Below are 22,920 nucleotides of genomic sequence, written 5' to 3'. Positions count from 1 at the left end.
TTTATTGTCTTTATTGTTTTTCTATCTTTTTTTAGGTACATGCATGTCTTTCTTCCTCTTTTTCATTCAATGCATGCATCCTATCGTCTTTCTTCTTTTCTTTTTTACGTTTAGATTATATTAGGTAATCAAATTAAAAAATCTTAACCAAACCTAAAAGTAAAGAATATTGAAAAAAATAGTTTATACCCAATTTTGAAAAAAAAAAATCGTTTAGATTTGACCTCAAATCTAAACGGTCGCATACCAAATTTTAAAAATACCAAATTTTGAAAAAAAAAAATCATTTGGGGCGATCATGTAGACAAATCTAAACGATCATGTATCAAATAATAGTCAAATTTAAACGATCTTGTACGCGTTACCAAATATATTACGTGCATTACCAAATATATTACGTGCATTGTAGATGAGACATTTTTTGTATTTTACACGGTGGTTTCTGGATTTTTTTCATTTTTGGAATTTTTTTATATAATATAAATATTTTACCATTTTCTTATATTTTTTAAAATACCCCATATTTTAATTTTAATCTTGAACGAATTCAATCTTTAAAATTAAAAATGGGTGATAAAATAATTTGTCTTGAAACTTTATTTCAACTTTGTTTTATTGTTTATAAACGTTCATGTTTAGTTTTTTCTTTTCTTTTCTTTTTTCTTTGCTTTTGAGATATAGTTCGTGTTTTTTTTTTTTTTTTTTATAAATAGCGTATTTAATAGTTCATTATTCACATACAAATAATTTTAACTAAAACTTTATTTGGTTGATGACAATATTATTTTTTATCTTTTGAATTTGAAAATCAAACCTATAAATATCTCTTGTTTCTAGTATCTATATTTTCCTTATGTTTGTAAGAATATGTTTTTTTTTAAAAAACAATATATTTTTTAAAAGTAATGTCAAAAATAGAGAAGAAAGAAAAATATTGACAAAAATAAGATAGTTTTGACGAAGTTGTATTGGATACATAACTTTCCTAGAAATCGTAGATAGGGTTCACGGCTTCAATGAGCTGGCACGTGGATCTCACATCTTTTTCTTTGTTCATTATTAAATATTCAAATCTCCAAATTTTAATTTTCAAAAATATCTTTCCTTATTAAATATCTTTCGAAATTTTCAATTTCCAATTTCTAAAAATATATTTCCAAATTCAAATCTACAAAAATATATTTCAAAATTCCAAATTCTAATCACCAATTCTTAAAAAAAAAGGTATATATTAACAAAAAGTAAATTTTCATAAATATAACAAACTACTAAAATATTTACGGCCCGTGTAATAAAGCCCATGCAGTTATCCATTTTTTAAATATTTCAAGTTTGTCCTTCCGTCTTTCTTTCCCCTACACTGCAATTTTTTCTATCTGTCTTTCTTTTTTTTTCGCTGTGATTTCTTTCTATCTTTTTTCGCTGTGATTTCTTTCTATCGTTTTTTGTATGTCGTTTAGATTTGGGTAACCAAATTTGATTTCTTTGTATTGTCTTTCTTCTTTTTCTCTTTCTTTAAAAAAATCATTTAGCCAAATTTAAATGATCAGGTAACAAATAATTTTGAACAAATAAATGATCGTGTAAACAAATTTAAACGATCGGGTACCAAAAGAATATTGAAATTTTTTGTTTAGTCAAATCTAAACGATCCTATAACCAAATTAAACGATAAAATTAAAAAAATAAATCGTTTAGATTTGACTATTCAAATCTAAACGATCAAGTATCAAATGTATTACACAGGTAATTGACGACGTGGTTGACGAGACATTTTTGATATTTTTCATTGTGGACTTTTTCCGTTTTGGAAATTGTTATATACAGTGTAAATATTTTGTCGTTTTGTTATATTTTTTAAAAGACTCCTTAACGAAATATGTTATTAAACAAATATTTGTAATCCACCGTTATTAACAAATATATCTAATTTTTTTTAGAATCAAAATGAAAAGAGTTATGACGACAAATCATTTTTAATAATATATTTTGTTAATATATTTTTTTAAAAAAAAAATTGGAGATTGGAATTTGAAATTTGGAAATATATTTTTGAAAATTGGAATTTGGAATTTGGAAAGATATTTGATAAGGAAATATATTTTTTAAAATTAGAAATTAAAATTTAGAAAGATATTTAATTAGTAAACATATTTTTGGAAATTGAAATTTGGAATTTAGAGATTTGGATATTTAATATTTAATATATATATATATATATATATATATATTAAATAATGAAAAAAAGGTGTGGGGTCTACGTTCCACCTCAACAAAGTTGTGTACTCATGCACACTTCGTCCAAATTACTTTATTTTTGTCAATATTTTTCCTCTTACTTTATTTTTGACGTTATTTTTAAAAAACACATTATTTAAAAAAAAATTATGTTTTTAAAAATCAAATTAACCTTATTTTATTTTTGGTTAAAAATACAACTCTTCTTTCTAAAATTGATACAAATAAAATAAAAGAAATTATACTTATCTTTCAAAAACCAAAAAAACAAAATGAAATTATTGATCAAAACTTTTAGGCCAATCACGAGTTATTACATCACTTTTTAAGTCAATGACGAAGTTACAAATAATCAAATTTGAGATCAATTAACAAACATGTAATCCAAATCGAAATTGAAGATACAAATTGGCAAATCTGATATTTTCATAGGTAATTATAATTAGTAGCAATTTTTAGAGTAATTATTAAATATGTAGCAATATTTTTAAAAAATCGTAAATATAACAAAGTCTATCAATGATGGACCAATATTTGCTACATAGTTTACCAGCGATAGACTATTGTCATTGAAAGATTTTGACACTTTACTATATTTATAATTTTTTAAAATGTTGTTATATACTTAATTATTTTGAATCTAATTGCTATATTTGTAACTATTCCTATTTTTATTGTGATCATTAGACTGAATAAAACTAATTTGATCAATATTGATATTCTTTTTTTTTTTTTCTGTCTTTTGTCATTTTTCAAGTTGTTATCTACAATTTTACTATCTAGATATCTCTAAAAGAACTAAATTCATATACATGATTTAGCTTGAAAATAGGTTATATCAACTATCCCTATTTTCATCGTGATCATTAGATTCATGTATCAACCAAGCTTAAACCTACAAAGCTCACACAGAGAGTTTTGCAAATAGAAAGGTTTTCTCGTTTGTACCCATTGAGAAATTTTACAATCCAAGAGTAGAGAGAATTCTCAATTTCTACACAAGTTGCATCAAATTACATCAATACAAGTTCAATTTCATAGAACATATTTCTCCATTTCTCCAAAATAGTTGATATATAGGAACAAAAGTGGTGATTACATAATGGAGTTTTAGGAGAAGAAGGCAATGTAGAATAGAAAAAAAAAACAATAATAATATAAATCATAGATCGGATAAAGAAAAGGAATTTAGAGTCTAAATTTATAGTTTATTTACTTTTGGTGTGATTGGATCTCCAGCATAAAATAAAATCAAACCTTGGATTTGAAGGGATTAGAAAAATTATTGATGTTATTTGTGGTTCTTTATCTCTTTTTATATTTTCAAATAACATAATTATGTATTTCAATAACAATTACTTGTTTTTTACTTTTTCGAGGTCTATCTAAGTTTTAATTTCTTGCTTTGAATTTATTGTACTGAGGAATCTTTCAAATTATATCATTTTTTTCAAACATGTTTATTGGTGTTTTTTTTAGTTCTACACCACATGTCAATAAATACATTTTATTCGTCATATATATCCCAATCAATTGAGTTAATTCTAATTAAAATATTTTAAAATCATGACTTAGAAACTAAGCCGATATGATATGATTTTTGCCCCTCAAATTCATAGTCCTAAAGATTCTATTTAAATGTAGTCTTTTCTAAACTTTGGTTAGGAGTTTAAGTATTTTTTTTTTCTTGAAAAAAATAAAAAAGAAAGATAAATTTGGTATAGAAATGTGAGAAGGAACAAACACAATTTTGGCTAACTATTTGATTTTTTATTTTAAAACTTTGACCTATTTCTTTTTTAAAAATGGTTGACATCTTTTTTAAATAAAAAAATAAAGTTGATTTACTAGCCAAAATTCAAGAAAATACAAAATACTTTTTAAAAACTAAACCAAACGGTCACTAAAACAACAAAAATCGTTACCAAACAGAATCTTAATCGTCTTAATTTTTATTCTGAAGCGAAATTATTACTAATAGTCGAAAGTGATTCGATTTTGAAAGTTTTGATAATTGATTGGTATAATTATAAGCTTTTCAATGAAGTTTTTCCAAATAGAATCCACATTTATAATTGATATATATATATATATATTTTCAGTTTTTATTGTTTCCATAAGCCAAGCATGTTATTTTCATAATTATACAATAAAATCCTAACATTGTATATAATAATAATTGTCAAGATTTTTGAACTATATAATTTTACAAATTGAATTTAGTTGAAGAACAACATACCTTGATCCATGAATGATCTTCTTGAGGAATTGTGTTTCTATCACTTGCCTTCCCTTATGACTTAAGTTAGATTTCTTGAGGGAAAGAATAAAATAATTAATAATAATGTTGAATTAGGACATTATCTTTTAACCTAATGGACTTAATAAAATACTAAATCCAAAAAGAATAAACAATAGATAATGTAATTGATGATTATATTTAAGAATAAATCTAACGAACCAATGACAAATGTGATGGGGTATTAGACAAAATGATAAGCTAATCTAGTGAAGGCATGATAGATAAATGACAAAGGAAAGTTGGATAGCAATAAACTAAAAGGGCATAGTATATGAATAGCTACTTAACAAATTTGGTATATTTCATGTACAACGTGTCATCTTCCTTTGTCCAATTATTTCTAACATACATCACATCCTCAAATCTATCAATTTCCTTCCAATAATTTTCCACACAAACCATCCCACTAATAAATATATATTATCTTAATTTATCACCCAACGTTTAGAATATTTATATCGATAAAAATATCGAAGTCTTTGATTTTATAGAAAATTTGATGAAAATATCAATTTCGATGTATACTTTAGAAAAATTAAAAATAGTAAACAAATATTTTATTATTTTCAAATAAACAAACATGTCTATTATTTATATTAGATCTTTATTATTAGTGGACTTTTCTATGATGTAATGAAAATATAGATCCACCGATAACAAATCCTTAAAAATATAGAAATATCGAAGGAAACATGACATATAGATGAAAATTTAAATTAGGATTGTAATTATGTTATTTAATACCAATGTTTTATATTTAAAATAAATGATAATAAAATTTTAATTTATTTAAAAAATATTAGAAGCAATAAAAGAATACAAAGAAATGTGTTACGATAAGAAAAATATTAACGTTGGAAATAGAAAAAGAGGGAAATTTGTGAATCATCCACACCTCATTCTCGAATTTCAATATTAATTAACGGTAATAACGGTAAGGTTGTTTTTAAAGTGAAGGACGTGTTAATGTCTTTCATTCCTATATTTATAGAAATAAAAGCGTTTTTAACTTTGTTTTAAAAGCTCAAACATATTTTATAAGGAAAATTCTAATGATTTTCATATGGGTGTTTAATCACGTGGTAATGAGATCGAAATATATTGCAATGTAATCCAAAATTTATGTTTAAATCAAGCGTTTTGAGTTCAAGTTATAATATTAAACTCACTTTCGATAGTTTTCAATTAAATTATATTTTTCGTTGTTTTTATATATTTTACTATTTTATTTTGTTCTATTTCTCAATTCAACATGCATTCCAACGATTTCTTTCATTTTCAATAATTTTGATTATCTTCCAACTTCTCAAGTATTTTTTTAAGAAGGTGAGGATATTTTTCAAGTTTTTTTTTTACATTTAAAAAGTTGAAGGATATTTTAAAAATAAAATAAAAAGTTAAAAGTTAAAAGAATTATTTTTGTTATATTTTATTATATAGCCCATAATGATATAACAAGTAGTTTTTATAATATTTAATTTCAATTATGTTTGATGGGGGAGATCGAACATTTAGTAGCAAAGTGTGAACAACCACCATGTGATCAAACTAATTCCCTAATTTTTTAAGCATTTTAATAATAATAAGTTTTAATGTTAAGAAATGAGAATTTATAAAAAAAATTTACAAATTTTTTTTTAAAAAAAACTGCTATTTTTATAATTTAGAAATACAATAACATGATTTCTTTTATCGTAACTTTTTCTATTTTTGCTAGCGTTTCATTTAAAAATAGACATTTAGAAAAAAAAGTAAAATTATTTTGAATAATAAACAAAATATACTGAAATAGTTTTAAATATTTGGGTAAAAAGAAAAAAAGAATAACGTGAAATTTTGTGGAATAATTGGGCAGCCCGATGCCTCCAATTCCAAAGAAAACAAAGCACTGGTGACGTGTTCCACTCCAACCTTATCCACTACCCCCACTTTGCCTCTTATCCACTGACACGTGTCGTCCCTCTTTTAAATTATTTTCGTAAACTTGTTTTTCTTAAAGAACAATGTTGGAGATTTCTTTTCCCTTCTGTCTTCTTTACTGTTTTTTCTTTCTTTCTTTCTTTCCTTTTCTTTTTCCCTCTAAAAAGAAGCAGATAAATTCCAACATTATTCCTAAAACAAAGATAATAAATTAAAATATTCAAACTATCACCGAATTTAAAAGATTGCATCAATTAAAATACTACTTTAATAATCTTATCAATCTAAAACATATATTTTTCTCCTCAAGGATACTGTGATTCCAGACTTTGTAATTGTTTTAATTATATTAGATCAATTTAAATTATTTATTAAAATTATAATTTTAAATTAGTCAATTAAATAAATTTAGGATACAGATGTGATTAAAGAAATTAATAATTAGAATGATTTTATCAATCGATTCATTTACAAAAAAATTCAAGGATTTACTCGATAAAATTAAAATTTCATATAATATTAATTATGATATAAACTATCCATTCAAATTTTAATTAATGTGATAACTTTTGATAGTTATTAATGCCGTGGAAAATTGAATTTTGTTTGTTACTTCTTTTAGTAAGACTTTTTATTACATGTAGGAAAGATAGAGTTCATGATTTCTCGTGTGTGTTTCTTTTGAAGATTTGTAGTTGATTATTGTGGTATAATATCTTATCTTTCTTTTTTCAATATATGAAGTAGAAATGAATCAAATCTTAAAATTAATTAGATAATATAAATATCATACGAGTTAAAGCTATATTCATTTTGGTCTTATATATCATACCTAAAGTTTGAATCAAATTACAATCATGTGTTATTTTTGTAGAAAAATTCCACAACGTCAAACAATCTATGTAACTGGAGCTATACTCATTCTAATTAATCACTTATTATTTATTCACTAAATTTAATTTTACTTTCTTTATTTAAAGGAAACGTAGATATACTTTGATTGATCTCGTTTTTTATTTATTGAATATCCACATCTACCAATTTTTTTCACTTAACAACGGGCCCAAAATTTAGTAAACAAATAAATGAAATTTAATAAACTTGCCCAAATAATAAAAAAAGTTTAGGTAAAAACGAAATAAATTCCAAGTTTAGAATTTTTACAAATTACGAATTAATATTATAGAAATTATTTATTATTTCATACATAAAACGAGAAAACGTATTTTCTAATTTTCGTGTAATTAGGAAGATTAGAAGGAAAAATGAGAAGGAAGTAGTCCGAAAGAAGCAACAAACAGAGTATGCAAATCCAAATCATCTTTCCACCTGTTTCATGACTGCGATCTGCTTCAAAATTCCAACCCTAAAAAATTATCTTTCAACGGGAAGAAGAGCAGTAAGCTAACTGCCTGCTTCTTAATGCCTCTACATATAAGGCAATTCTAGAAATACGAGCAAAAATCACAACAGAGTCGTTAGCTTGAAGAAACCCTTTCAACTTCGCCTTCTTCTTTCCTTGCATGCCGGTTTTTTCTCCCATTTCCTTTGTGGGTTTTTCGTTTTGGGCTCTCTTTTTTTAGCCATGGCGGCTAAGAAACTCTGTGAGTCCTTCTCCAAGAGCCTGATCGACGATGTCCAGAAATGGGGTTGTATGAAACAGACTGGGGTTAGCTTGAGATACATGATGGAGTTTGGTTCCAAGCCCACTGCTAAGAATTTGCTCATTTCTGCTCAGTTTCTTCATAAGGAGCTTCCAATTCGGATTGCTAGGAGAGCTATTGAACTCGAGAATCTTCCTTATGGTCTCTCTGTTAAACCTGCTGTTTTGAAGGTCTTCTTTTTCATCTTTCTCTTGCCCCCCCCCCCCCCCCCTTTTTTTTTTTTTGTTGTCTTATATCTGCTTTGCATTTAGTTGAACTGGTTCTGGTTCTTTCTGAATTTTCGAATTTATGAGGATTTTTTGACTGAGCATCTTCCTTATGGCCTCTCCGTTGAACCTACTGTTTTGAAGGTCTTTTTTCACCTTCTTCATGGGTTTTCTCACTTACATCTGCTTTGCATTCAGCTGAATTGGCAGTGGGTTCTTTCCGAAATATCGAATTTATGAGGATTTTCTAACTCTGAGCGATTGGGAATTTTCTAATTGATTAATGTCGTGTTTTTGTTTCTGGCTGAGTAGGTTCCATTTCTCTTCACTGGCTTTCGATTTTGGTTTCTGATCATCACTTCTTGTGCATTTTTCTGAAATTTTTTTGAACCCTTTTTGTGTTGCTAATTGGCTTGTTTGTTTGAGGTTTCCAATATATGATGCCCAATATCTTGTCCTGCTTCAGTTAATTGTACAATGAGTCATTCAGGGCAGGGCAGTTGGGTAAATTCTGTACAATTATTCAATTCTCTATCTGTTGCTGTTGTAGGATTCCCTTTTGATTCAAGTTTTCTTCAGTCCTGGTTAACTGTTCTTAGCCACTGCTTGCTTTTTGATTGCTTTTAACTTTTAAGAGCTCGAATCTTTGTTGTTCAGACATGTTTTGCCTAGAAAAGTACATGCATTATCAAATGCTTAAATCTTTTAGGGGTTGTTTAGGACTGTCTTCAAAATAGCTTTTGCTTTTAAGAATAAATTTTCGAGGAAAATATTTTGGGGCAATAGTTTCAAAAAATTCTAAAGTTTGTCTATGTTTTTAAAAAATGAGCTCATTCTTCGTCCCAAAGTCACATTCTTGTGAATAGTGGTTTCATGGTACAAAGTAATGTGAAATGTAAGTTCTTTAATCACAATCTTTAATCAGTAGCCCATTAGTTTTCTATTTTGAGTTTCACGGTGTATGAAAAGGCAGATTTCTGTATATTATATTTTGGGCACAACCTTTTTCCTGGTTTTACTTTTTGAAGCTGTGTTTCAGGTTTTCAGGGACACATATTTACTCTTCTCTAAATGTTCCTTAGGTTCGCGATTGGTATTTGGATTCTTTCCGTGACCTTCGGTCCATCCCTGAGATAAAGAATTCTGATGATGAAAAGGAGTTTACACAAATGATAAAGGCAATTAAGGTGAGACACAACAACGTGGTTCCAATGATGGCTTTAGGTGTTCAACAGCTTAAGAAAGGCCTACGTCTAAATAATGTTGGTTATCAAAATCTTCATGAGATTCATCAGTTTTTGGATCGCTTCTACATGTCAAGAATTGGGATTCGCATGCTCATTGGTTAGTCTAATTTCAATTTCCTTACTCAGAAGTCCCAAGTCCCATTTTTTCTGCCTTCCCTACTTCCATCTCTATGTGTCTATGTAATTACAGTTCTCTTTGAAGGCAGGAGGGGAATATCAAAATCTAATTCATTATTTTGCGATTTCGAGCCTTAACATGTGGTTTGTGAAATCTGATTGTTACTCAGGACAGCATGTGGAATTACACAATCCCAATCCCCTTCCTGACTGTGTAGGATATATACACACAAAAATGTCTCCTGTGAAGGTTGCGGAGAGTGCCAGTGAGGATGCTCGTGCAATCTGTTTACGTGAGTATGGCAGTGCCCCCAATATCAAAATCTATGGAGATCCGAGTTTTACATTTCCGTAAGCTCTTAATTTTGACTCCACTCCAATGTTGTTTCAATCTTGTGAACTTTATTCTTTCTGCTCTGAGTGTTTCTGCTACTTTTTACCAATGTGGTTATTTGTGGGCTTGGATTTTGAGGCAAATGATCTCGGTTCTGTTCTTAACTTATATGTTTTTTTTGTTGGTATTTTTATAGTTATGTTCCAACACATTTGCATCTTATGGTTTTTGAGTTGGTGAAGAACTCATTACGTGCTGTGCAAGAGCGCTTTATGGATTCTGATAAAGTTGCTCCTCCAGTTAGAATCATAGTTGCTGATGGAATTGAGGATGTCACTATTAAGGTATTATTCTTTCCAAAGTTAAGCAACTTCATTCTCAATGCAGTCTCAAAATAACTTTGTATATGACTCACTTGTAGGTATCAGACGAAGGTGGCGGCATACCCCGAAGTGGCCTTCCCAAAATTTTCACTTACCTCTACACCACTGCCAAAAACCCTCTGGACGAACATCCAGATCTGGGAACAGCGGATTTGGTGACAATGGCTGGATATGGTTATGGGCTTCCGATAAGTCGTTTGTATGCTCGTTATTTTGGTGGGGATCTGCAAGTGATCTCCATGGAAGGATATGGTAAGTAGTTCTTGCTGTTTTAATTTTCTCAGTTGCTGTTTCTTGTACATGGCTATTTCGTCGCTCACACAATCAACCCTTTGGCTATTTCGTTGCTTCCTGTCTATTCCTCTAGAAACTGAAAGCATGTTCACTTCTCGAATTGATATGAATGATGGTCGCTCGTTCTTCAAGTATATTTGTGTCTATAGGAATAGTGATTGTTCAGTTGAATTTCTTGATCTGTCTGAGTTTTGAAATGTTAATACTTAACCGTCATCTTCCTTCTCCTTATGAACACAGGAACAGATGCCTATCTTCACCTGTCTCGTCTGGGGGATTCACAAGAGCCTCTTCCATGAGTAAAGGAAGTATCCCATAGGGAAATTCGGTATTGATATTGATCCAATTGTAATAACTTTGAATTTCTTTCCCTTCCCCCTTTGTATATTCTGCCTTTTGCATTGAGCAAAAATGCATTTTCTCACTACCATTTATTATACCACTGGGTTAACTTTAACCATTTCATTAGAAGTTTTTTAAACGCTCTTTTGGGGCGAAAAAGAAAATCAGTGAAAAAGACCTATTATATTGTACCATTTTTTCAGTCTTTTAAAACCAAAAAACATAAAACACTAAACCAAGCAACATGAACCCAAAATTGTAAAATTTTACATTCTATCAATTGTGTCAGGATGTAAGGATTTACCAGGATATTGGTCAGTTGAAGCTGTAGCCGAAAACAACCCAATGAACTTGGTGAACCAAAAGTTAGCCACATCTAAATCTCATGGTCTAAGTCTCAACACACTCATGGTCTAAGTCTCAACACATTTGACGAACTCGAAGCTCCATTTATAACAGACCTTTCAAACAAGTTTACACAATTGGACCAATTCACTCTCTGTTAAAAAAGTCTGCCCAAACCCAATACGAATTTTGGAAAGATCACAGCTGCTTGGCATGGTCCGACTCACAACCCCCAAGGTCCGTGATGTTCGTCAGCTTCGGAAGCAGAGTCAAGTTAAAAAGCTCCCAGTTGAAGGAGTTCTTCTGGAATGGGTTAGTAAACAGCGGAAAGGCATTTCTGTTGGTGTTGAGATCAGATGCGTTAATGGAAGAAACAGGGGAAGAAGATGAGAAACAGAAAGAATTGTTAATTAAAAGAAATTATGGAAACGAAGGAAGATGGGTTATTGTGAATTGGGCTCCACAAGAAAAGGTTTTGGGGCATGAATACCTCTGTGGGTTGTTGACACATTCAGGATGGAACTCAACATTGGAGAGTGTCGCTGTTGGGGATCCCACGGTGTGTTGGCCGCAAGTAAGGTATGGAAAATGGGGTTGAAATGGAGGATTCGTTCGATCGGTCTACAGTTGAGAGCAGGGTTAGGAGTATAATGGAACATGAAGATAAGAAAATGGAGAATGCCATTGTGGAGTTGGCAAAAAGAGCCGATGATAGAGTTAGTAAAGAGGGGACGTCCTATCAAAATTTACAACGTTTGATTGAAGATATTAAAGGATTTAAACTAAATTAAAATTATAACCCAATAACTACGGAGAAAAAGAACAAATGAGAACTTTACTGCTGAATTTCTGATGTGTAGTTGAGCGAGTCAGCTGCAAACTTACGAGTGCAACTTAAGTGGATTTAAATGCATCGCTTAGAAAAGGAAAAAGAAAAGTCAAAATATCATTTTCATTTTGGTTTTGTGATTTTAATGAATTTCTACCGTAATTTTTCAGTATATCAATTACCAAAATACATATACATTTATACACAAAAAAAAGATAACAAATAAGGAAAAGATATTTGTGTTGAATACAGTCTTAATTTGCTCCATAATTGGAGCAATGTAATCTTTGTAACGTTAATACCTCCCTCAAACTCAAGATGGGAGTGTTGAGACCACCTTGAGTTTGTGAAGTAACTGAGTGAAACGAGGAGAATGAAGAGTTTTGTTGAAGATATCTACAGGTTGATTAGTGGTGGAGATGGATTGGAGATGGAGAGTGTTGCTCTGAAGGTGATGGTGAACAAAGTGACAATCATTCTTAATGTGTTTTGTTCATTCATGGAACACATTATTGTGTGCAATCTGAATAGCACTACGATTATCACAATGAAGAATACTGGGTGATGTCTGTGGTGCCTCCATATCAGTAAGAAGCCAACGAAGCCATAGTAATTCTGAAGTGGCCTCAGCTAGTGCACAATATTCAGACTCTGTGCTAGAACGGGAAACAACAGATTGTTTCTTGCTTCGCCAGAAGATAAGGGCATCACCTAGATAGAAACAATAACCAGTGGTAGAACGTCTGTCTGTAGGATCTCCTGCCCAGTCAGCATCAGAAAAGCCAGAGAGAACCAGGGAAGATTGGGAGGAGAACTGTAGACCATGGCCCAAAGTACCTTTAATGTAACGAAGAATGCGAAGGACGACAGTGAAGTGAATTGTACGAGGAGCAACCATGAACTGACTAACAATGTGAACCGCATATGCAATATCAGGAGGTCACAGTTAAGTAAATTAGGCTGCCAACCAGTTGTCGATACAACGTGGGATCATCAAGAGGAACACCATCAGAAGAGGTGAGTCGCACATTTGGATCAAGAGGTGTTGAGAACGTTGCTGAATCAGTAATACCAGATTGACTAAGGAGGTCAGAAGCATAGTTTGCTTGAGATAAATAGTAGCCACTAGGTGATGAGGAGATCTCAAGACCAAGGAAATAGTTGAGATTGCCTAAGTCTTTCATCTCAAAATGCTTATCCAGGTAACATTGCAAATCAGATATGGCTTGAGGATCTTCACCTGTAATGATCATATCATCAACATATAATAGAAGGAGAACAATACCATTAGATGTCTGACAAGTAAATAAGGCAGAATCATGAGGACTAGAGGTGAACCCAAGTTAAGTAATAGTGGAGCTAAATGTTGCAAACCAAGCTCGAGGAGCTTGTTTGAGGCCGTAGAGAGCACGACGAAGGAGACATACTTTCTGTGGTGGTGGGGTAGTGCCAGGTGGTGGTTTCATGTAGACTTCTTCGAATAGAGTTCCATTTAGGAACGCATTTTTAACATCCATTTGAAGGAGTGGCCATTGTTTTGCAGCTGCAATGGCTAAAAGACTACGGACAGACGTCATTCGAGCTACGGGAGCGAATGTTACTTCATAATCAATGCCATATTCCTGAGAATAACCTTTAGCAACAAGACGTGCTTTGTAACGTTCAATAGATCCATCAGAGTGTGTTTTTACTTTAAAAATCCACTTACAGCCAATAGGTTTCTTTCAGGGAGGTAAGTCAACATAGTCCCAAGTATGAGTTTTCTCTAAGGCTTGAAGTTCATCATTCATTGCTTGCTGCCACAAGGGGTTAGTACTGGCTTCCTTATATGAGGAAGGTTCATCTAAGGACATGATAATAGAAAAACAATGGTACTCTTTGAGATGGGAAGAAGTTTCTCTGACCCGGGTGGATCGTCGGACAGGTGCATGTTCAGGTTCTTCATAGGGGAACGATGAAAGATCCGAGAGCGCAGAGGTAATGGGAGATTGAGTGAGCTCAGACGTGGGTTGGGGGGAATCAGTAGTAGGAAAGAGATTAGTAAAGGGATCGGTAAAGAATGAGTGAGGACTAGATAGAGAGGCATGAAATGAGGAAAGACTAGAAAACATATGATGTTCCCAAAATGTGACATGGCAAGAAATACGTAATCGTTGAGAGATAGGATCCCAACAACGAAAACCTTTATGTTCAGTGCCATAACCTAAGAAACAACATAGACGAGCACGAGGTTCAAGTTTGGTATGTTCATGAGGATGTAATAACACAAAGCATGCACAACCAAAGACTTTGAGATCAGAGTAAGAAGGGGAAGTACTGTATAGTCTTTCAAAAGGGGAAATGTTGTTAATGACCTGAGATGGAAGGCGATTGATGACATAGACAGAGGTGAGAGTAGCCTCGCCCCAAAATTATTCAAGGTAGGAGGCAGAGAGGAGTTGAGCACGAACAGAGTCTAGAATGTGACGGTGTTTGCGTTCCGCTCGTCCATTTTGCTAAGAGATGTGGGGACAAGAACGTTGAATCAAAGTGCCTTTTTGGGTAAGGAAGGAAAGAAGACGAGAATCCTTATATTCCATTGCATTATCAGTGGGAAGAATTTTAATTGTGCTAGAAAATTGTGTTTGAACAATGGTTGCAAAATCAACATATATTTGATATAAGGATGAACGGTTTTTAAGAAAGTAAATCCAAGTAAAACGAGAATAGTCATCAATAAATAAGACAAAATATCGATAACCATTAACAGTAGTACATGGAGCAGGTCCCCAAATATCAGAGTGAATTAAGCCAAAAGGTTTATCACATAAATAAGCAGAGTTAGGAAAGGACAAAGCAGGTTGTTTTGCAAGTTTGCAATTTAAACAATCAAAAGTACTAAACTTAGAAACATTATTCAAAAGACCAGTAGAAGTTAAATTACAAAGTTTATCAGAGGATGCATGACCTAGACGAAGATGCCACTGAAATATGGTATTATCAGTGACTGGGGCAGAGATGGCTGGAAATACATGATTTTGTTGGAGGGATGTAAGCTCAAATAATCGACCCACCTTCCGTCCCGTACCAATCACTTGTCCCGTCTGAGAATCCTGAACCTGACAACCATGAGAGGAAAAGACAATCGTAAGTCCGAATTCACATAATTGGCCAACAGAGGCTAGGTTGAATGTGAGATTTGGGACATGGTAGGTGTTGGGAGGTTTTATGGTGGGTGTATTAACAGTGCCAATGTGAGAAATAGACATGTGATTACCATCGGCAGAATGAATTGGAGGAAGTGAATGAACAGGAATATGAGAGGATAACAATGAAATGTTAGAAGTCATGTGATTACAACAAGCTGAATCAAGAAGCCAAGATGTACCTGGGGTGACAGCAAGAGCAGTAGATTGGGAAGAGATCACCTGTTTTAGTAGATCATGGAGATCAGTTAATTGAAGGCTCAAAGGTGCAGTGATGTCAGATGATGTAGCAGCAGCAACAACAGATGAAGAACCAACTTTAGGAGAGAACTTGGGTTTGTGTGAGTGACCAGGAGGGCGGGGTGGACAAGTTGGACAATTATCCAAGATATGACCTCGTTTGTGACAATACGTGCACTTAATGGTAGGGCAGTTAGCAAACTTATGATCATGAAGTTTGCAATTTTTGCAGAAACTGGTTTCATTAGCCTGTCTGAGATGAGTAGTGGCGAGAGCGACATCAGAGGGCAGAGAGGAGACAAGGCCAAGTCTTTTCTTCTCAAATAAGATTTCTTGAACAGTAGCGTCTAATGATGGCAAAGGGTTGCGATTTAACAGAGCAGCACAAACGGATTCATATTCTGGTTTAAGACCCATTAAGACTTTGATGAGACGAATATGATCAGGACTAATTTTTGCCTGATCCAACAGTCCAAATTGGCTGGAGAGTAGCTAGATATTTGTTCACAAATTGTCCCACTCCCTGATTTAGACTAACAAGTGTAGAATGCAACTGATAATAATGAGCAAGTCCTATAGACTGAAAGCGTGGGTAGAGAAAATCCCAAAGTTCTTTCGCAGAATCAAAAGCATCAAACTGCGTATGGATGACATAATAGAAGTGTTACCTAACCAGGTGATAATTTTATGATTCTTGCTATCCCAATCCTCAAGTCTTACAATGTATTTAGTATCCTCAGCAGTAGTTTCATCAGAAGTATTTGCATCATTATGCTCAGTATTGTTCTTGCTAGTATTTTTCACCGGAGGAGTGGGTTTGATAGGTTTGGTAATATCTCCAGTAACGATACGCCATAGCTTCCGTCCTATCAAAAAACTCCACATTTGGTTGGCCCAGGTGATATAATTGGAGCCATCTAGTATGGTGCTTATTGGGCGGGCAATATCACCTTTCTCCATGGTAATATAAATGTAGGATATACTTGGAAATGACAAAATTTAGAGAGAGGCAGATCTGTGAATGTTGGATATTTGCGTAAGGTTGGGCGGCGGTGGTGACGATTTGCACAAGATTGGACGGCGACAACGGACTGTTACTGACACAGGATTGGGTGGCAGCGGCGGCGAACTGTTATGAATATCAGGGCAAGTTGGGCAGCGGCGGTCGAACAGAGGCTGACGAACGGATGTCTACGAATGGGTCTTCGCGGACGCACAGAGGCTGACGAATCGGAGGAGTGGGTTCGAGCCCCACGGTAGGCGAACAGAGATTGAGGTAGAGATCGCAGAGATTTGTATCGGTCGACGATGGCGGACGAACAGAGATGGAGATCTGGGTATCTATGTCCTTGAGTAGTGGACGAACAGAGGTTGACGTAGAAATCTGTAGATCTGTATCTGTTTCGTCTACAAAACTAGTCCTCGCCGAACAATGGCTGAGGCGGGCGAGCAATGGTTGAGGCGAACGAATCAGAGGCTGAGGCAGAGATCTAAGATCTGGAACAGGGGCTGAGGCTGAGAACTGATCTAAGCAGGTGGGTGAGCAAGGGTCGACGGCTGAATGGAGGACAAAACAGAGTTTTTCGGCGGATGGTTGTCGGCTGGTTGGCGGATGTGCAGCGGCGGCGACAAACAGATTAGGGCTCTGATACCATGTGATTTTAATGAATTTCTACTGTAATTTTTCGGTATATCAATTACCAAAATACATATACATTTATACACAAAAAAAAGATAACAAATAAGGAAAAGATATTTGTGTTGAATACAATCTTAATTTGCTCCATAATTGGAGCAATGTAATCTTTGTAACGTTAATACCCTCCCTCAAACTCAAGATGGGAGTGTTGAGACCACCTTGAGTTTGTGAAGTAACTGAGTGAAGTGTTGGAAAGCGTGAATGATCAAAGACGAAACGAAAATGAGATCGTGAAGTATGAAAATAGTGAGAGAGATTGTTGGATTGAAAATTGTTAGAACATAATGAGTTTGGGTAATTATAACATGTAGCAATTTTGGAAATAATAATTAAGTATATAGTAATATTTTAAAAGAATGGTAAATATAGCAAAATCTATTGGTGATAGATTTTTTTCGTTGATAGATTATTATAGTTTATTTGCAACATGGTCTATATAAGTGATAAACTTCTATCATCGATAGAGTTTGACAAATTTTGCTATATCTACAATTTTTTAATAAAAATGTTGCTATATGTGCAAATATTTTGAATTTAGATGTTTATATTTGTAAGTATCCCTATCTTTCGTACTACAAATTAAGTTTAGTACCCTCAATTCAAACATGTGATTTTTATTACATTACAAATTCATCAATTGTGCTAGCCACTAGACACCTTGATATAAATCACCCTACATCAAATTATTTTTATTTAATACTTTTGATGTAATTTTAGTATTCTTTTTTCAATTTTATTCTTTTACGACATTTAAGTTGAGTCAATTTGGACTTTTTACGATAAATTATGGCTTTTATTGGGAGACTATTTAAATCTTCCAATTTGGTTGTTTTAAGGGTATTAAGATGAATTGAGTTTTGGACTGTCGTATTTCTTCAAGTTTAGCCAAAAGAGCTTTTTGAATTTTGTAATTCAAGTATTGAATTGTATGTCAAGACCCTTTAAGTGGGATTGATCAACTTATTTGTGGAGTATTTGAATATTTGGATAAGGAATCTCTTCTTATTTACAAATATTTGATCTCAAGACAATTTGTGTCTAACTCAATCTTTAGAGTTGAAATCAAATTATTTTAGTGATTAGAAATTAGGGTTCTCATCCCATAAGGGGTCCTTAATTACAATTGTTAGGGACTTCATATATCACACCCGTTCTGAAAGTATATTTAAATAGTGTCCTTCTTAATTTGGGAGTCTAATTGCTTTGCTTATTATATTTCCTAACCATTTAAGGTGTGCTTGGATTGATTTTTTGAAGTGTTTAATTTTTAGAATAATTTATTTTAAGATAAATTTATGTATATGGTTTTGGTTTAAAATAATTTTTAGAAAAATGAGATTATGAAATAAAAAACGTTTTAGAGAAAATACATAAAATCAAATTTTAAAATAAATGTTTATTTGGTGTTTAATGAGAAATCTTTCCCAAATATCTATTTTCCTTTCATTTTTTCTATTCCTTTTTCCTATCTATTTTTCACTCTTGTTCTTTTTGTTTTTTTTAATACTTTGGATATTTTTCAATGTGTGTTCATATACATTTAAATATAGGGATTTGCAAATGTTCTTCTCTCAGCCAAATTTACTTCGCCTTAACACCTGTGAACGAAACCTTAAGGATGTCAATGAAGAGAACATGATTGTTTAGATCATGAAATGAAGATGAATGAAGAATGTGAAAGAATTGCACACTTTTTTGTCCAGTTGATATCATATTGTCTCGGAAAAATTATTGATCTTATTTTTATTTTGTTTTTTGAAATCTTTTTTCTTTTTTTGTCTAGTTTACATTTCAAGGTATTTATGCTTCTAAAATTGAATTGTCTAAAAAAAACTAATAAAAAAAATGGAACTGATGTTTAGTGTCAAGTAACTAAAAAATTAATAATTTCAAGATAACGTGCGATTAATTTTAAAATATATTTATAAAAAAAAGTATTCAAAATGTGTGTATTTTTTATGAAATTAGTTCATAATGTTTAATAGTCTTTATGGTAATTTGATCTAAGTATATAAATATTGTTAGTATAGGACAAATCAAACACAATTTTTACATATAAACATTTATAAAAAGATAAAACCAAACGTATAATTGTTTAGATTTTAAACTCGTTTTATAAAAAAGGTTTTTGAAAAAATATATTATTTAAAAAACATTTTTTTATAAGCAATTCAAATGCATCCATACTCTAATATCATATTAATTACTGATGTATTCAGAAACTTAAAAGTTGATGTGAAGATAAAGTTAATAATATATCATCTAAGAAAGACTCAATAAAATTAATACACAAACCCTATCTTAAGGGCTGTTGTTAGGTTTTAAGCAAATTGTATATATATGGATGACGTGAGATGTAACCATAAATTCAAAATTAATATTAAATGAAGACCCTCCAACGATAAAGAGAAAAAAATCATATTAAATTTGTGTGAATTCATGGGTTTCAAAGTGGATTAATCGGTGAGATAAATTTGTTGATTTTCGTGTTAGAGTTGATATCGTAAATATTTGTTTGTAATTTGAGAACTTACGAAGTTTAAATAAACATTGTCGTTATCTCCGTAAGAAAGAAAATGTTTTTAAAATTCAAAATGATTTCAAACTATTTTTACTTAAAAACGTTTCTGTCCAAAATGCTCAAATTTTGTAAACATTTCATACGACTAAAAGGTAAGTTATATAATTGACATGATTGTTTTTTAATTTTTAATAAACAAATTCATTGATAAAAGTTTAGAGGAAAACTTTAATAAATATAATAAAACTGTAAACTATTTACGGTCCGTGTAACAAAGCCGATAATGTTAACTATTTTTTAAATATTCCAGATTTGCCATTCCATCTTTTTTATTTTTCAATTCTTTATTTATGTCGTTTAATCTTTCCATAGTTTTTCTTCTTGTTAACATAATGGTCCCACATGTGTATTTTTGCATATTATTTCTCAACAAATTGGTTAAGATATTGGTTAAGATTCATTCCTTAACAAATGGCTTCAATTGGTTAGGATCTTTTCCTATTTATTTCCTAAAGAAGTTGTTGGGTGCGGGCTATTTAAAAAGAAAGAAAATCGGATAGAAGGTCCTCTCGATTTTCTAGAAGAAAAAGTCGAAGGCATATTTGATTAGAGTTGCGATTAAGGGGGAGTTTTTGTCATACCCTCTGCTTAGTTATGATCATTATGTTACATCATAATCAAGTTCTGTTTAAACAGTTCTAGAATAGTACAGTAACAATAGTGTCAAAGTGCTGTTCCTTCAGTCATAACTATGTATTCAACTATTATTGTTTTTATAATTATTACAATCTTCTATCCTGGGCAAACTGCCCCCAGATGTAGATGTACATTCATCGAACTGGGTTACCAAACGTCATTGTGTTACTTGTTTCTCTTCATGTTACTTCAGCTTAGTACTCTATCTACAATGACGATTATAAATGTTACATATCACTAATACCGTTCATATTTCATTTGGTATCAGAGCGGGTCTGCATACGGTCATTGATGGATGGAATTCGTGAAGGAAACTCAACCACTAGACCACCTCTTTTAGATAGAGGAAACTATGGGTACTGGAAGTCACGCATGGTGGCATTCCTTATGTCTCTAGACATGAGGTGCTGGAGAGCCATTATATCAGGGTGGGAGCATCCCACTGAAAAGGATGAAACCGGCAAAGTTACACGAAAGTCTAAACTAAAGTGGACAAGTGAAGAAGATGATGCAGCCGTGGGCAACTCACGTGAACTGAATGCACTGTTCAATGTCGTTGATCCAAATGTTAGAAGATAAGGTCGATCAGAATTATTGCTGTGCCGTGACGAACCACTGCCCTGAAAGCAATTTCGGTTGACCATGGTGCTAATCGTTATGTTGTTTGCTCCCCAAGGTTAACACAGCTTTCCAGTACAAACGTGCACTCGTAAGTATAGGGAATAGAAACAAAGGGCTTATGTAAATGCTCAAAACATAGGGTGAAGACGAGAGGAGAGGAAAAGAGGAGGCGATTGAAGTGAATACGTTTTTGTGTGTTTTGATGGAATGAGTTCTCTCCAATTTATAGAGGGGCGAGGGAGGCAGTGAACACGTTTCACGAATGAACGTTTGAATTGCACGTGTGGGACAAAGGTTAATAGCTTTACTATTTGGGCCAAGCCCAATAAGTCATTTCCAATAATCCCCCACAAATGATTGCTATAGCAAAGTTTTCGGGTAAGCAAAGAAGAACGAGATTTGTTATGAGCATAGTGGATATATTAAGCTTAGGCACTAATCCGGAGATTTTAATTGATGCATAGTGAAGTAAGGCAACAACCTTGTTTAAAGGGAGTGAATTATATCTTGAACTCCTTGTAACACTTGGTTGAGACCCTTACGACATGCTCTATCTCTAGGAAAAGCCTTTGTTTCTGCAATATAAAATTGTGCCTTTTTGGACATGCACATAGACGGAACCTCGGGTCGTCGTGAGAGCTTTAGAAAAAGACCTTTAAACTCTTTCATAGAATGCGGCCCCATCTTCACTGTCACGTTATATGCTCCATCAAGTTCGTCAAATCAAACCACTCAAAAAGAGCTTTGGAGACTTCATTGTCCATACCGTTATGGAGTCAACAGATTTTGGATCAACCATCTAGTCCATTTAAGGACTGTTCACACGATGGGCTATGGACCATCAAGTCTATCGCAACAGACCACCCAATAAGAGGCTATGGACCATCAAGTCTATCGCAATAGACCACCCATTTATCAAGTGCTATGGATCTCCGGAGGGCTTCAAGCCCATGTTCATAGAGGAATCTAATACCATTTTCCTTGTTAGTCCTTTGGTTAAAGGATGGGCCAAGTTCTTCTCAGATCGAACAAATTCCAAGGAGATGGTTCCTTACTTTAGCAGTTGTTTTACTACTGCATGCCTAAGACGTATGTGTCTACTCTTACCATTATAAACATTGTTCTTGGCAGTACATATCGCAGCTTGCGAATCCCCCACAATGGTACATCTCCTAGTAGATTTTTGATCCACTCAGCCTCCTATCCTGCCAACTCTAGTGCTATAAACTCGGATTCCATCGTGGATCTGGCTATACAAGTCTGTTTTGCAAACTTCCAAGATATTGCTCCACCTCCGGGCAAAAATACATACGCACTAGTAGAGTTAACCTCATCATTATCTGTGACCCAGTTTGCATCACAATATCCTTCTAATACGGCAGGAAATTTGTTGAAGTGTAAACAGTAATCTATCGTCCCTTTAAGATATCTCAACAGATGGCGTAAGGCATCCCAGTGGTATCTATCAAGATCGTGTGTATATCTACTTAATCTACTGATAGCATATGCAATATCCGATCTAGTGTAATTCATTAAATACATCACACTACCTATGATCTTTGCATATTCAGGTTGAGACACACTATCTCCTTTATTCTTCTTAAGATGTTTACTAGCATCAAAGGGAGTTCTCACAGGAGAAACATGAAAGGAATCAAACTTCTTTAGTATTTTCTCCACGTAATGAGATTGACATAGAGACAAACTAGTTTTGTTTTTCCTGATTTTAACACCTAG

General features: G+C 32.7%; 1 protein-coding gene across 1 annotated transcript; it reads left to right on the top strand.

The window, feature by feature from the left end:
• The first annotated feature begins 7,682 nt into the window (after window positions 1–7,682).
• LOC103490853 (pyruvate dehydrogenase (acetyl-transferring) kinase, mitochondrial-like) lies at window positions 7,683–11,142 on the top strand. Its single transcript, XM_008450569.3, has 6 exons — window positions 7,683–8,294; window positions 9,413–9,674; window positions 9,865–10,045; window positions 10,225–10,372; window positions 10,450–10,663; window positions 10,946–11,142. The coding sequence occupies exons 1-6, from the start codon at window positions 8,046–8,048 to the stop codon at window positions 11,002–11,004; spliced, it is 1,113 nt and encodes a 370-aa protein (XP_008448791.2). The 5' UTR covers window positions 7,683–8,045; the 3' UTR covers window positions 11,005–11,142.
• Window positions 11,143–22,920: the final 11,778 nt, after the last annotated feature.

The sequence above is a fragment of the Cucumis melo genome, chromosome 8 (genome assembly GCF_025177605.1).
Source record: "Cucumis melo cultivar AY chromosome 8, USDA_Cmelo_AY_1.0, whole genome shotgun sequence".
NCBI lineage: Eukaryota > Viridiplantae > Streptophyta > Magnoliopsida > Cucurbitales > Cucurbitaceae > Cucumis > Cucumis melo.
Note: the sequence above shows the minus strand (reverse complement) of the source record. Positions and strands in the feature narration are given on the sequence as shown.

Excerpts from the sequence above, each read along its gene's own strand:
- LOC103490853 (XM_008450569.3), top strand. The coding sequence starts at position 8,046 with ATGGCGGCTAAGAAACTCTGTGAGTCCTTCTCCAAGAGCCTGATCGAC. Across the intron at positions 8,295-9,412 it reads TTAAACCTGCTGTTTTGAAG|GTTCGCGATTGGTATTTGGA; the intron begins GTCTTCTTTTTC and ends AATGTTCCTTAG. Across the intron at positions 10,046-10,224 it reads GATCCGAGTTTTACATTTCC|TTATGTTCCAACACATTTGC; the intron begins GTAAGCTCTTAA and ends GTATTTTTATAG.